Source organism: Scyliorhinus torazame, chromosome 1 (genome assembly GCF_047496885.1).
Source record: "Scyliorhinus torazame isolate Kashiwa2021f chromosome 1, sScyTor2.1, whole genome shotgun sequence".
Classification (NCBI taxonomy): Eukaryota; Metazoa; Chordata; class Chondrichthyes; order Carcharhiniformes; family Scyliorhinidae; genus Scyliorhinus; species Scyliorhinus torazame.
In genome coordinates, this window is record NC_092707.1 from 95222485 (window position 1) to 95236962 (window position 14478).

Below are 14478 nucleotides of genomic sequence, written 5' to 3' on the forward strand. Positions count from 1 at the left end.
ATTTAGTAGTCTTGTACTCTAGTGAGCTGTGTCACCAAGGAGTAGGACATAGGTACTTAAGTCTAATCATTCATGGCAGGTTCCTGTACTTGCCATCAAATGTGTGTACTCTGGTCAGGTATGATTGCCTCTTAGACATACTTCCTAAGCAGGTCACCCTAACCTTGTCCATATAGTTTACAGCTGTCTCTGGAATCCTGGGCAGATGCTCAATACTTGTGGCTCAGGAATGATGTGAAGGAGTATGGGGTAGGGGCAGAGGAGCTGAAAAACAGAGGCAAAACAAATTAAAAGGGAGCAAGAAGTCAGAATATATTTTGCTGACTATGTAGATGAGAAAATTATTTAATTGTAGGTCACTGGAACACCAAAGTCTAATTGAGCATTTACTCATAGGCACCGCAAATACAAAAAATATAACTGTCAAGACACAAAAATTAGTTAGGGCTTGGAGGTCTGTGAACTCCAAACTAAAGTCCCCTGGGAACTCTACTATTTTGCTTCCATTATTTTAGGGAAACTTTCCATTGTTTAAACCAACCCCAGGTATTTGTTTGTAAAATCCTGTATGGGGTCTCATCCTCACCGCCTTTTGCTAAGTATTGGGAGTGACATTTTGATTTTCAGTATATTCCATTGATTTAGAAGGGAATCGCAAAGTACCATATGTTCTGTTGGGTTTGAAGGGATTTTTGGATTTTTGATATGTTCTGGTGCGTTAGGGTGTTGTTCTGAATTTATAGTAAGTGTAGATCCTGTAAGCCTGAATTGACAATACATCTAGCTTTTGATGATTGACTTGGTATGTTTGTTCCTTTGAAACTTTTATCAGACTGCAGAGAATGTAGAGCATGATAATTATGTTTGATTTCCATTCATGCATTAAGTGAAATAATAAAATGCACATCTATTCGTCTACACATGTCTGCTAAATAACCACCAGTGACAAAATACTGCTCCATATTGAGCATTTATAGCAAGCCCCCACATGTTGCTGCTGTTGAATGTACGTTCTCCTTTGCTGAGCTCATCAGATGCAGCAGCAGAACAACATTATATTTTTCCATGAGTAGTGCAAGGCTTATGTCATTGATCTTATTTCATGCTACGAATTTCAGGAAGGAACTTCATCCTGCAGCTAAGGGACATCTTCAAGTCTATAGGGCCTCTGAGGATTGAAAGGTGGGGAAAAATTGCCCTTCGGACATTAGCCATTAATGCAAAGCAACTTGACAGAGCAAGCTCAAAAGTTTCTCCCCTTCTGTACCCCACCCCATCCCCCACCCACCGTTTTCCTGGCACCCCACCGCATCCTCTCCCACTCCATCACATCCTGTCCCACTTAATGCCAATCAGACTCATCAAAGAGGAGGATGTTATTTGAAGTAGCACCTCACATCCTTGGTTGATACAGAGCCCAACTTGTCAGTTTATACAGCCTGTGATGGATGAGAACCTCACTGAAGGCTCCATTTCAAAGACCCATTTTTGATCCTTCAGTTATAAACTTGTGCATCGGGGAACATATTTTGTACTTCAAGAAGGAGAAATTCAAATCTAATCCAAGTTTAGCTCTGGATTATTTAATAAGTATTCTACGTTGCAGATAGTAGCAGGCTCTTTTTTTAGATTTGCACTCTAAGGGCAGGTCCCAGAACATCTCAATAGTTGACCAGTCAGCTTCTCAAGCCTATACCCTCCATTTTATTAGATAGTGGCTGCTTTGTAGCACAATTTTTATTGCCACCTTTGGTTCGTATTTCTTGATATCGTAACAGAAATTCTGTGATCTCAGTTCTGACAACATCAGTTGACCCAACGGAAACATTATTTTGCGGGAAGACATTTCCAGATTTCCACTACCATTTATGTGAAAAAGTGCTTTCTGATTTCGCTCCTACATGGTTGAACTCTAGTTTTATGATTATACCCACTTCTTATACTTTCTCCCACTCGAGAAAATAGTTTGTCTTTCTCCCAATCAAATCTTTTTATCATTTTATATTCGTCGATTGGATTGTATATCAAGCTTCTATACTCGAGGAATACAAAACAAATTTATGCAAACCATCCTCATAATTTAATCCTTTACATCTTGATATTCTGCACACTACTCCAGATTGGGTTTCACACAGGGTCTGTATAATTAAAGTATCACTTCCTAATTTAGTTCAATTCCCTTGAGATAAGTTAAATTTGCATTTTTAGTTACTTTTTGTATCATTGCTCTACCTTTTAGTCATTTGTGCACACAGGCACCTAAATTCCTTCTCCATTGCTCCTAACCTCTTGTAGAATCACAGAATCAAAGGATCTTTGCAGTGCAGAAGAAGGCTATACAGCCCATTGAGTCTGCATTGGCTCTCTGAAAGAGAATTCTACCTAGTCTCACTCCCCTGCTTTATCCCCATAACTTTGCACATACTTTCTTTTCACATAGCAATCCAATTTCCTTTTGAATACTTTGATCAAACTTCTCTGTTTGCTCTCACTGGAGCGACGGAGGTTGAGGGGCGACCTGATGGAAGTCTACAAAATTATGAGGGGCATGGACAGAGTGGATAGTCAGAAGCTTTTTCCTAAGGTAGGAAAGTCAATTACTAGGTTTAGGGTTCGAGGGGCAAAGTTTAGAGGAGATGTGTGAGGGACGTTCTTTTTACACTGAGAGTCGTGGTGGGTGCCTGGAGCCCGCTGCCAGAGGAGGTGATGGAAGCAGGTACGATAGTGACGCTTAAGGGGCATCTTGACAAATACATGAAAAGGATGGGAACAGAGGGATACGGACCCCGGATGTGTAGAAAGTTTTAGGTTAGATGGGCAGCATGGTCGGCGCAGGCTTGGAGAGCTGAAAGGCCTGTTCCTGTGCTGTACCTTTCTTTGTTTCTTGTTGCCACCACCCCCTCAGGAACTTCATTCTAGACTCCAACCATCCTCTGGATGAAAAATGATTCTCTCTTCACTTTTATTCCATTTGCCAATTATTTTAAATCTGTGCCCTCTAATTCTTGATGTTCTCTTGAGTGGGATCAGTTTCCCACTATTTGCCTTTTCCTGACCCTCAGGGTCTTGAATATTTATATCAAGTCACCTCTCAACCTTCTTTTCTCCAAAGAAAACAGACCCAGCCCCTCCAATCCATCCTCATAGCTGCTGTTCTTTTTTCCCCAGGAATTGTTCTTGTGAATCACCTCTGTACTTTTCACAATGCTTTTGCATCCTTCCTCAAGTATAACACCCAGAACTGGATGCAGGAATCCAAATTAAGCCTAACTCGTGTCTTATACAAGTTCAACAAGGCCTCCTTACCCTTGTACTCAATGTCCTTATTAATAAAGGGGAGGGGTTGGGTTGAGGGGGGGTTGGCGTGCGCTGTGTGTGTTGCAAAAATGTTGAAAATGTGAAGAAAAATATTTTTCAGAAAGTTTAGGTGCAAGATGTCCATATTTAGGATGAACAAAAGACATTAACTTCCTCAGTGTTCGGTTATAGATGCTGCAAATTTACAAGAAAATAATTGACCGCTGCTAAGTCAAATAAGCATCCACCGCACCTGAAGATCTTGTGTTGTTGTAACTAAGCTGCCTCCTTGATTCTCCACTCCATGTATCTACATTAAATTCCATTCTCATTGTTACTCACTCTCACCTTCACACTTATCCACTAATGAATTCAGCAAGTGAACAACAAACTGCTTTCCTATAGTGCATCACAAGCAGAAGAATATCTCAACGTCTTCTTTCTTATGGAGGAAAAAATATTGGAAATTGACTTGAAGGGAAAAATAGAAGGTACTTACAGAATAGAAGGAACTTACTGTTCCATCCCTTCACTCAGTCTTTTCCCCTCCCCATCTTTTTTTTGTACACTGTACTTCTCTCTCTCGTATATCCCACATCTTCCATACCAGAACTTTCTTCGTTCTCTTCTTCCATGCACTCCTTTTCTTTCCCTCCAGTGTATCTCTCTTTCACCCTTATTCTCTTACTCTTCTCTTTGTCTCAACATCAATTGACTCAACACCAACATTCTATTGTGGGAAGAATTTCCAGAAAAAACAGAGTGCAGCCGGAAAGCTGAGTGGAAGCTTGGAGTTTGGTAAGTTAGGGAGTTCAAAGTGCAAATCTTTGTTAAATTTTGCACTTAAAATTTAATGTACTCTGTAATTTGTGGTAAGTGGGTCCTGTGTCAGCAGGCTAAGTTATTTCTTTCTAGCAGTTTAGACAGGGTAACTCACTCTCAGCTGTGGAAGCTGAGTAGTAAATTAGCTAACTGGTTTAACCTGGTTACTATAGCCCCAGGTTAGTTTCCTATAAATTCAGTTCAGATATTGCACTAAGAAAGCTGAATACAAGCTTGAAGTTTGGTAAGTGGGGTGGTTCAGTGAACAGGGGGCAAGCTGGTGTTTGCTTCCAATCGCTTTTTCTATCTTACCCTTTAGGAGTGGTTCTTGCTCCACTATAGAGAAAGGAGTGAGCTGCTTGGTGAGAAGCTGGTTAGTGGGTAAGCTCTACTCTAACCCTAAGGTTTAAAACAGTACACAGCTTGGTGGTAGATTTAATAAAATATGTAAAGAGCATCATAAATAAGTAAATAATTGATTGCTCAAAACGCATGTTCAAAACACATTAAGATAACAGTGCAGGTGATGTGTAAAGGCTGCAGTTTTGTGATCCAGGCCAAATATGTCTGCAGTAGGTAGGCAGTGGCATAGTGGCATAGTGGTATTGTCGCTGGACTCAAAATCCAGAGACCCAGGGTAATGCCCTCAGGACCCGGGTTTGAATCCCACCATGGCGGATGGTGAAATTTGAATTGAATAAAATCTGAAATTAAAAATCCAATGATGGCCATGATACCATCGTTTAAAAACTCATCTGCTTTACTATTTTCCTTCAGAGAAGGAAATCTGGCCTATTTGCGACTTCAGATCCACAGCAGTGTAGTTGAACCTTAAATACCCTCTGGAATGGGCAATAGATGCTGGCCCACCAGCAGTCACACCTCTTAGGTTAGGGTCTTCTGATTTGGCCAACGGTTAGGGACTATGAATGAGGCACATAAGGGGACCCCAGGGCAGGGACGTTGGCCTCTGCAATTGTCCAACAGGTTTCAGGTTCTTTCAGTATGTTTGGATAAAGTGGGGGCTGAAGGGTGGATGAGCTGACTGACTATGGCACTATGATACAGGAAGCCATTCAAGTAGGGGGAGCACATAGAATGTAGTGGTTGTTGGAGACAGTATAGTGAGGGGGATTGACACTTTTCTTTGTAGCAAGGAGCGAGAATCCATGTTGCTGGTGCCAGGATTCAGGACATCTGCTCCGAATTGGAGAGGAACTTGCAGTGGGAGGGGGGAGGATCCAGTGGTCATGGTCCATGTAGGTAGCAATGACATCGGCAGGATGAGGAAAGAGATTCTGCATTGTATGAGGAGCTATGCACCAAATTAAGAATCAGCTCAAAGGTAATAATTTCTGGATTATTACCTGAGCCAAGTGGAAATTGGAATAGAACAAATAAGATTAAAGAAATGAATGCATGACTCAAAGACTGGTGTCAGAAAAGTGGGTTCCTGTTCTTGGAGCACAGGCACCAATACTGGGGAAGGTGGGATTTGTATCGTTGGGACACATGCTGGGGCTGATGTTCTAGCGAGCAGCATAACTGGGAAGTAGAATTTTAAACTGAATAGTGGAGGCAAAGGATCAAATTTGGGAAGATGTGGTATACCAAAGAGTAGAGACAAGGCAAGTGAGGAAGATACTAATATGGGAAATGATTAAAAGTTCATGACAGGAAGGGACAGAAAGTACAAATCTAAGAGTAGATTAACAGATAAGGCTCGATGGTACAAAAATAATAATAGGACAAAACTAAAGGCTCTGTATCTAAGTGCACGTAGTATTCAAAACGAAACAGATGAACTGATAGCACAGCTAGAAATTAATAAATATGATCTGATACACAGTGCAGAGACATGGCTACAGGATGACATAGACTGGGACCTGTATATTTGGACCTGAATATTGAGGGTGTATACGACATTTAGGGAGAGAAGGAAGTTAAGAAAAGGTGGAGGTGGGGCTCGATTAATTAATGATGGGTTTAGCATATTAGACCTAAATTCAGGAAATCAGAATGTAGAAGCAATTTGCGTTGAGATGAGAAATGATAAAGGCAAGAAGTCACTTGTGGGAGTTGTTATATTACTCTCTTTGGTAATATATCGTTACTCTTTGCTTTATAATCCAGAATGGTCTGATGGTGTGATTATAAAGAAACCACCAATCTCTAACTTAAAGCAAAACTGATTTATTGAATAATGATGAAATAATATTGAGTTTGCACACCCCACAGAACTATAACTATTAATAAAGTAATCTATAGGGTGGTATGTGGCGCAGTGGTTAGCATTGGGACTGCGGCACTGAGGACCCGGGTTCGAATCCCGGCCCTGGGTCACTGTCCGTGTGGAATTTGCACATTCTCCCCATGTCTGTGTGGATTTCACCTCCACAACCCAAAGTTGGGCAGGTTAGGTGGATTGGCCACGCTAAATTGCCCCTTAATTGGAAACAAAATATATTACATTTTTAAAAAAAAAGTTAAATAAAGTAATCTATGTTTAAGTAATAACTAATTAACTACACGTGCTACTTCTATCTACTCTTAACTCTGCTGTGATCTATCCCTCTCTGCTGCACTTATTAACTGAATAGTACCTAAGATTCCCTGAGTTCTTATTGTTGCTCTTATTAGCCTTAGTTTATTAGCTCTGATTATGTCATCTTTGCTCATGAGTCGCCAGGTATCTTTCTGATACCGCCACGTGGTTCAAGCTCGAGTTATGATTAATAAGTCAGCACACCACTTAGTAAGATTGAAATCAACGGTCATTTATTATATACAACAAGTAATGCTTACACAATAATCCTACTATCTATACAGAAACCTATCACTACTGGCCAATACTTAACTTTAGGAAGGGCCCACCAGGTCAGGGAAACGAATGGCTTATCGAATCGGATCTGGCCCGCGGGATTCAAAAAGGCTGATACAGGTCGATGGCTAGGAGTCTTTATCGGGTAGCGATCGCTGGAGTCAAACTTACTGTTTCTTTGTTGATGTTCTTGCGAAGGTCTCGAGCAGGAGAAGAAGGGAGAGAGAGAGCGATCTGAACTTGGCCCCTTACTTTATAGGGCCCAGGGGCTTCCCGCTTCTCGGGGAGGCCTTTGTCTCTGAGTCCCTAGTGATTGGACTTGTTCCCAATCACTGGGTTCGATACGTCAAATAACGGGGCGATTCCTCGATCAGGAGGTGGTCGTTCACCTGTCTTTGTTTCGGCCACTGCAGGCGCCGACAGGTCTGGCCCGGCATTCAATTGCTAATATGTTGCAATTGTTCCCGGGGATAGCCGATTAAACTGCAGATGTCTGGGTTGATGTGCTGCTAATGGTCTTGAGTATCGATCTGGGCCGACTTCCCCAGAGCCGAATATGCTATTCTGTCTGCAGCTGTCCGTTTGTGTTCTGTTGGCTGCTTTTCCCATCAGCCTTTTCGGTGAGCCATTTTAAATCGGGTTTTGGCCAAATTAATAGGAAATCAGCCATTTTATGTGGCTACATTATATATATTTATACTGGGAACTGGTAGTGCCCTCTAGTGTTGGTATTACACTAAGATGTAACAATTAACCCATTTCTTGTATGCATATATACATATCATTATAAGAGTGGTATACAAACTCCCTAATTATAACTACATGGGAGGACAGAGTATAAAAGAAGAGATAATGGGAGCTTGTCAGAAAGGTATAGCGATAATCATGGGGGATTTTAATGTTTATGTAGATTGGGAAAAATCATATGGGTCAAGGTAGCATAGATGAGGAGTTCATAGAATGTTTTGAGGATAGTTTCTTCGAACAGCATGGGCGAAATTCTCCCGAAACGGCGCGATGTCCGCCGACTGGCGCCCAAAACGGCGCCAATCAGACTGGCATCGCGCCGCCCCAAAGGTGCAGAATGCTCCGCATCTTTGGGGGCCGAGCCCCAACATTGAGGGGCTAGGCCGACGCCGGAGGAATTTCCACCCCGCCAGCTGGCGGAAACGGCCTTTGTTGCCCCGCCAGCTGGCGCGGAAATGACATCCCCGGGCGGCGCATGCGCGGGAGCGTCAGCGGCCGCTGACAGTTTCCCGCGCATGCGCAATGGAGGGAGTCTCTTCCCCCTCCGGCATGGTGGAGACCGTGGTGGAGGCGGAAGGGAAAGAGTGCCCCCACGGCACAGGCCCGCCCGCGGATCGGTGGGCCCCAATCGCGGGCCAGGCCACCATGGGGGCACCCCCCGGGGTCAGATCGCCCCACCCCAGGACCCCGGAGCCCGCCCACGCTGCCTTGTCCCGCCGGTAAATAGGTACTTTAATTTACGCTGGCGGGACAGGCAATTTATCGGCGGGACTTCGGCCCATCCGGGCCGGAGAATCGAGCGGGGGGGCCCGCCAACCGGCGCGGCGCGATTCCCGCCCCCGCCCAATCTCCGGTGCCGGAGACTTCGGCAACCAGCGGGGGCGGGATTCACGGCAGCCCCCGCCGATTCTCCGACCCAGCAGGGGGGTCAGAGAATGACGCCCCATGTTCTGGAGCCAACCAGAGGGCAGCTTATACTAGAATGTGCAATGAGATAGGATTAATTGGTAACTTCATAGTGAATTTAGCCGTGATCATAATATAATTGAATTTTACATTCAGTTTGAAGGAGAAAAGTATGCGTTCAAGACTATTTTAAACTTAAATAAGGGGAATTATGAGGTCAAGAAAGTGGAACTAGCTAGAGTGAACTGGCAAATGTGCTTAAAGGATAGGTCATTAGAGGTTCAATGGCAGACATTTAAAGGGATGTTTCAGAATACACAGAATAGACACATTCCAATGAGAAAGGAAACATTTCAAGAGGAGGGCACGTCATCTGTAGTTAATTAAAAAAGTTAAAGACAGTATTAAACTTGAAGAAAAAGCATATTTTTGCACAAAGTTGAGTGGCAGGTCAGAAGATTGGAAAGAATATAAAGAACACCAATAAATGGTAAAACGATTGATATGGAGGGAAAGCTAGAGTACAAGAAAAATTAGCTAGGAATATAAAGATGGACAATAAGGGTTTCTATAGACATTTAAATAAAAGAGCAAAGTGATCATTAGTCCTGTAGAATCTGAGGAATTGATAATCGAAAGCAGGGCCTTTGCAGATGGATTAAGCAAGTATTTTGCTTCAGTCTTCACTATTGATGAATCAAGTAACATCCCAGAAATAGCTGTAAACCAGGAAATGGGAGGGAGGGAGGAACTCGGAAAAATTACATTACATCACCAGGGAAGTGGTATTGAGTACATTGTTGGGTCTGTAGGCTGACAAAACCCTGGGTCTGGATGGACTTCACCCTCAGATCTTCAAAGAAGTGGCTAATGAGATAGTTGATGCATTAGTTTCAATTTTCCAAAATTCCTTAGATTCAGTAAAGGTTCCACTAGATTAGAAGATAGAAAACGTAACTCCTTTATTCAAAAAGGGAGGAAGACAGAAAGCAGAAAACTACAGTCCAGTTAACCTAACATCTATCATAGGGAAAATATTAGAAGCCATTATTAAAAATGTTATAACAGGGCACTTGGAATAATTCAAGTCTATCAGGCAGACAATGTGGTTTCATGAAAGGGAAATAGTATTTACCCAATTTGTTGGATTTCTTTGAAGAAATCAAATGTGGTGTGGATAAAGGGGAACCGGTGGATGTACTGTACTTAGATTTCCAGATGGCATTTGATAAGGTGCCACATCAAAGGTTATTGTGGAGGATAAAGCTCATGGGGTATAGGGGGTAAAATATTGGCATGGATTAAAGATTGGCTATCTAACAGGAAAGAGTTGGCATAAATGGGTCTTTTTCTGGTTGGCAGGATGTGACAAGTGGTGTGCCACGGGGGCCAGTGCTTGAGTCTCAACGTTTTGCAATTTATATAAATGGTGTGGATGTAGGGACTGAAGGCATGGTAGCTAAATATGCCGCTGACTTAATATAGAAAAAGGAAAGTAAATTGGGAAGAGGATGCAAGGGCGTTACAAAGGCACATAGATTGGTTAAAAAATCTGACAAATGGAATATATTGTGGGCAAATGTGAAATTGTCATTTTGGCATGAAGAAGTAAAAAAGAAGCTTATTATCTAACGAGTGCGAAATTGCAGAGCTCTGAGGTGCAAAGGACCTGGGTGCCCTAGTGCATGAATCACAAAAGACTAGTATACAGGTATAGAATGTTTTTTCATTGTGAGTAGAATTGATTACAAAAGTAGGGAGGTTGCGCTTCAGTTGTACAGGGCATTGGTGTGACCACATCTGGGGTTTGTGTACAGTACTGGTCTCCTTATTTGAAGAAAGATGTAAATGCATTAGAGGCAGTTCAGAGAAGGTTTATTAAACTAATACCAGGAATGGGCAGGTTGTCCTATGGGGAAAGGTTGAACACACTAGGTTTGTATCCACTAGAGTTTAGAAGTGTAAGAGGTGCCTAGATCAAAACCGTTAAGATCCTGAGGGCCTTAACAGGATGGATGTGCAGCGGACGTTTCCTCTTGTTGGAAAATCTAGAACTCGGGGTCACTGATTAAAAATAAAGGGTTGCTCATTTAAGACTGAGATGAGGAAAAACACTTTCTCTTGAGGGTCATGAGTCTCTGGAACGCTCTTCCTCAAAAGGCAGTAAGAAGTCTTACAACACCAGGTTAAAGTCCAACAGGTTTGTTTCAAACACTAGCTTTCGGAGCACTGCTCCTTCCTCAGGTGAATGAAGAGGTATGTTCCAGAAACATCTATATAGACAAATTCAAAGATGCAAGACCATGCTTAGAATGCGAGCATTTGCAGATAATTAAGTGTTTACATATCCAGAGATAGGGGTAACCCCAGGTTAAAGAGGTGTGAATTGCATCAAGCCAGGACAGTTGGTAGGATTTTGCAAGCCCAAGCCAGATGGTTGGGGCTGAATGTAATGCGACATGAATCCCAGGTCCCGGTTGAGGCCGCACTTATGTGTGCGGAACTTGGCTACAAGTTTCTGCTCGGCGATTCTGCGTTGCCGCGCGTCCTGAAGGCCGCCTTGGAGAACGCTTACCCGGAGATCAGAGGCTGAATGCCCTTGACTGCTGAAGTGTTCCCCAACTGGAAGGGAACATTCCTGCCTGGTGATTGTCGCGCGATGTCCGTTCATTCGTTGTCGCAGCGTCTGCAAGGTCTCGCCAATGTACCACGCTTCGGGACATCCTTTCCTGCAGCGTATGAGGTAGACAACGTTGGCCGAGTCGCACGAGTATGTACCGCATACCTGGTGGGTGGTGTTCTCATGTGTAATGGTGGTATCCATGTCGATGATCTGGCACGTCTTGCAGAGATTGCCATGGCAGGGTTGTGTGGTGTCGTGGTCGCTGTTCTGAAGGCAGGGTAGTTTGCTGCAAACAATGGTTTGTTTGAGGTTGCGCGGTTGTTTGAAGGCAAGTAGTGGGGGTGTGGGGATGACCTTGGCAAGATGTTCATCTTCATCAATGACATGTTGAAGGCTGCGAAGAAGATGTCGTAGTTTCTCCGCTCCGGGAAAGTACTGGACGACGAAGGGTATTCTGTCGGTTGTGTCCCGTGTTTGCCTTCTGAGGAGGTTGGTGCGGTTTTTTGCTGTGGCGCGGTTTCTTGCTGTGGCGCGTTGGAACTGTCGAGCGCCATATCCCGTTCGTACGAAGGCATCTTTCAGTGTCTGTAGATGTCTGTTACGCTCCTCCTCGTCTGAGCAGATCCTGTGTATACAGAGGGCTTGTCCATAGGGAATGGCTTCTTTAATGTGTTTAGGGTGGAAGCTGGAAAAGTGGAGCATCTTGAGGTTATCCGTGGGCTTGCGGTAAAGCGAAGTGCTGTGGTGACCGTCCTTGATGGAGATGTGTGTCCAAGAATGCAACTGATTTTGGAGAGTAGTCCATGGTGAGTCTGATGGTGGGATGGAACTTATTGATGTATTCGTGTAATCGTTTCAGTGATTCTTCGCCGTGGGTACAAAGGAAAAAAATGTCATTCATGTATCTGGTGTATAACGTCGGTTGAATCTGGTGTTGTAAGACTTCTTGCTGTGCTCACCCCAGTCCAACGCCGGCATCTCCACATCAAAAGGCAGTGGAAATAGAAGCTTTGAATATTTTTAAGGCAGAGCTCAATAGATTCTTGATTAACAAAGGTTATTAGGGATAGGCAGGAATATGGGGTTTGAGGTTACAATCAGATCAACCATGATTGTATTGAATGATGGAGCAAACTCAAAGGCCCATGTGGGCTGTTCCTGCTTCTAATAGGTACATTCGTATTCCCACTACCATTTAAGTAAAAGAGTGCCATCTGATTTTACTCCGATCCGTCTGAACTCTTATTTTACGTTTATGCCCAATTCATTTCCCTAGCCACTCTGACTGGTTCTGATGCACACGTGCTTTTCCTCTTCCTTGTTACCTATTTGTATGCCACATTTTCTTGCTATTCCCTGTCCTTCCATAGTTTCCCTTGTGTCATTGTCTGTAGGAAGAAGGGAGTGACCAACGAGATGAGCGGAATTGCTCACTGTGCTGTCGGTGATCTGGAGTGCACTGCCTGAAATAATCACTTTCAAAAAAGAATTGGATAAAAGTGGAAACGGGATATTTGCTGTGCCATGTAGAAAGAGCAGGGTGGTTAGAATTATTTGAAAGCTATTTCATGGGCATGATGGACTGAATGACATTTTTGTGTTGCATTTTTAAAAATTCTATAACATAAATTGAGGAAAGCTATAAAATGAATAGCAAAAGTAGTGAAACTGTGATACCTGAAAAATGATGTCCATGAAAGAACTGGAAACACAAAACAGTGGTAAAATGCTTTTAAGATATTCCCAAATGACATCTAAATGATTTCCCAATTTGGATGCTTTCAATACTAAAGGTTAGTTTTTTCATCTTTTATGTTTTAGCTTCCAGTTGCCTTACTGTGAATTTGATTAGGGTAAAGTCTGAACTGCTTATCGCTGAGACTTCTCACACCCAGTTTTGAAGATCCTGTTACACTCTTGACTTTCTTTGATAGCTGCCATTGATGATGACCAGGTTCGTTATGGCTACGTCAAGAAGAAGGGATATGTCCGACTCCACACAAACAAGGGAGATCTGAACATGGAGCTACATTGTGAGATGGTTTGTACAAGTTTAACTAACTGGGGATTTTATGGTATATTTAGTATCCACTGTAGTCATTTGGAATCCTTTGCTGCAATATTTAGAATACCCAATTATTTTTTTTCCAATTAAGGGGCAATTTAGCATGGCCAATCTTACCGTGCACATCTTTTTGGGTTGTGGAGGTGAGACCCACGCAGACACGGAGAAAATATGCAAACCCCACATGGACGGGGACCCGGGGCCAGGATCGAACCCGGGTCCTCAGCGCCGTGAAACAGCAGTTCTAACCACAGGGCCACTGTGCTGCCCTGACAATTTAAAGTGTTGTCTGAATTGATTTCATATTCTTAGCACAACACGATGGCACACTGGTTAGCATTGCTGCCTCACAGCGCCAGGGACCCGGGTTTGATTCTGACCTCTGGTGACTGTGGAGTTTGTAAATTCTCCCTGTGTCTGCGTGGGTTTCCCCGGTTTCCTCCCACAGTCCAAAGATGTTCAGGTTAGGTGAATTGACCATGTAAAAGAATTGCCCAAAGGTTAGGTGAGGCTCCAGGGATAGGGGTGGGGAATTGAGCCTAGGTGGGGTGTTCTATCGGAACAAGGGCAGGTGAGGATTCGATGGGTCGAAGGGCCTCCTCCTTTACTGTAAGGATTTTATTACCACTGGGCTCGAAGTAAACCTAGCTGAAGAGAACGGAAGAGGAGCAATAACACGTGCCTTCAATATCGAACCTATACAAGAAGCCTCCTCCATCTGTCCCCATACCAACTCCCTAAATCACCCCTACCCTTTCTCAACATTTGTTGCCCAGTAATAGTACATCCGATTAGGTAGCGCCAACTCCCCTGACTGCATATCCCGCTGCAAGAAATCCTTTCAAACCCAGGTGGGGGGAGCTCTTCCCCACCCAAACAAAAGTCAAAATTATCATATTGACCCCACTAGGGGCTGGTTTAGCACCGTGGGCTAAACAGCTGGCTTGTAATGCAGAACAATGGCAGCAGCGCGGGTTCAATTCCCGTACCAGCCTCCCCGAACAGGCGCCAGAATGTGGTGACTAGGGGCTTTTCACAGTAACTTCATTGAAGCCTACTTGTGACAATAAGTATTATTATTATTAATAAAAAAGGATTTAGGAAGAAAGACTGGGAGACATTGAAACACAATCAAGAACCTCGGAAGAATGTTCTTCTTAACCGTTTGCACCCTACCTGCCAAAGAGAACGGGAGGG

At 43.4% G+C, this 14478-nt stretch overlaps 1 protein-coding gene across 3 annotated transcripts in view; it reads left to right on the forward strand.

Annotated features, from left to right (window-relative positions):
* ppil2 (peptidylprolyl isomerase (cyclophilin)-like 2) overlaps positions 1 to 14478 on the forward strand; it is a 593707-nt gene that overhangs the window by 266110 nt on the left and 313119 nt on the right. For all 3 annotated transcript variants that reach the window (XM_072498280.1, XM_072498289.1, XM_072498297.1), the window contains one exon: positions 13151 to 13257. In XM_072498280.1, coding sequence (XP_072354381.1) covers positions 13151 to 13257 — 107 coding nt within the window. The remainder of the gene's footprint in view (positions 1 to 13150; positions 13258 to 14478) is intronic.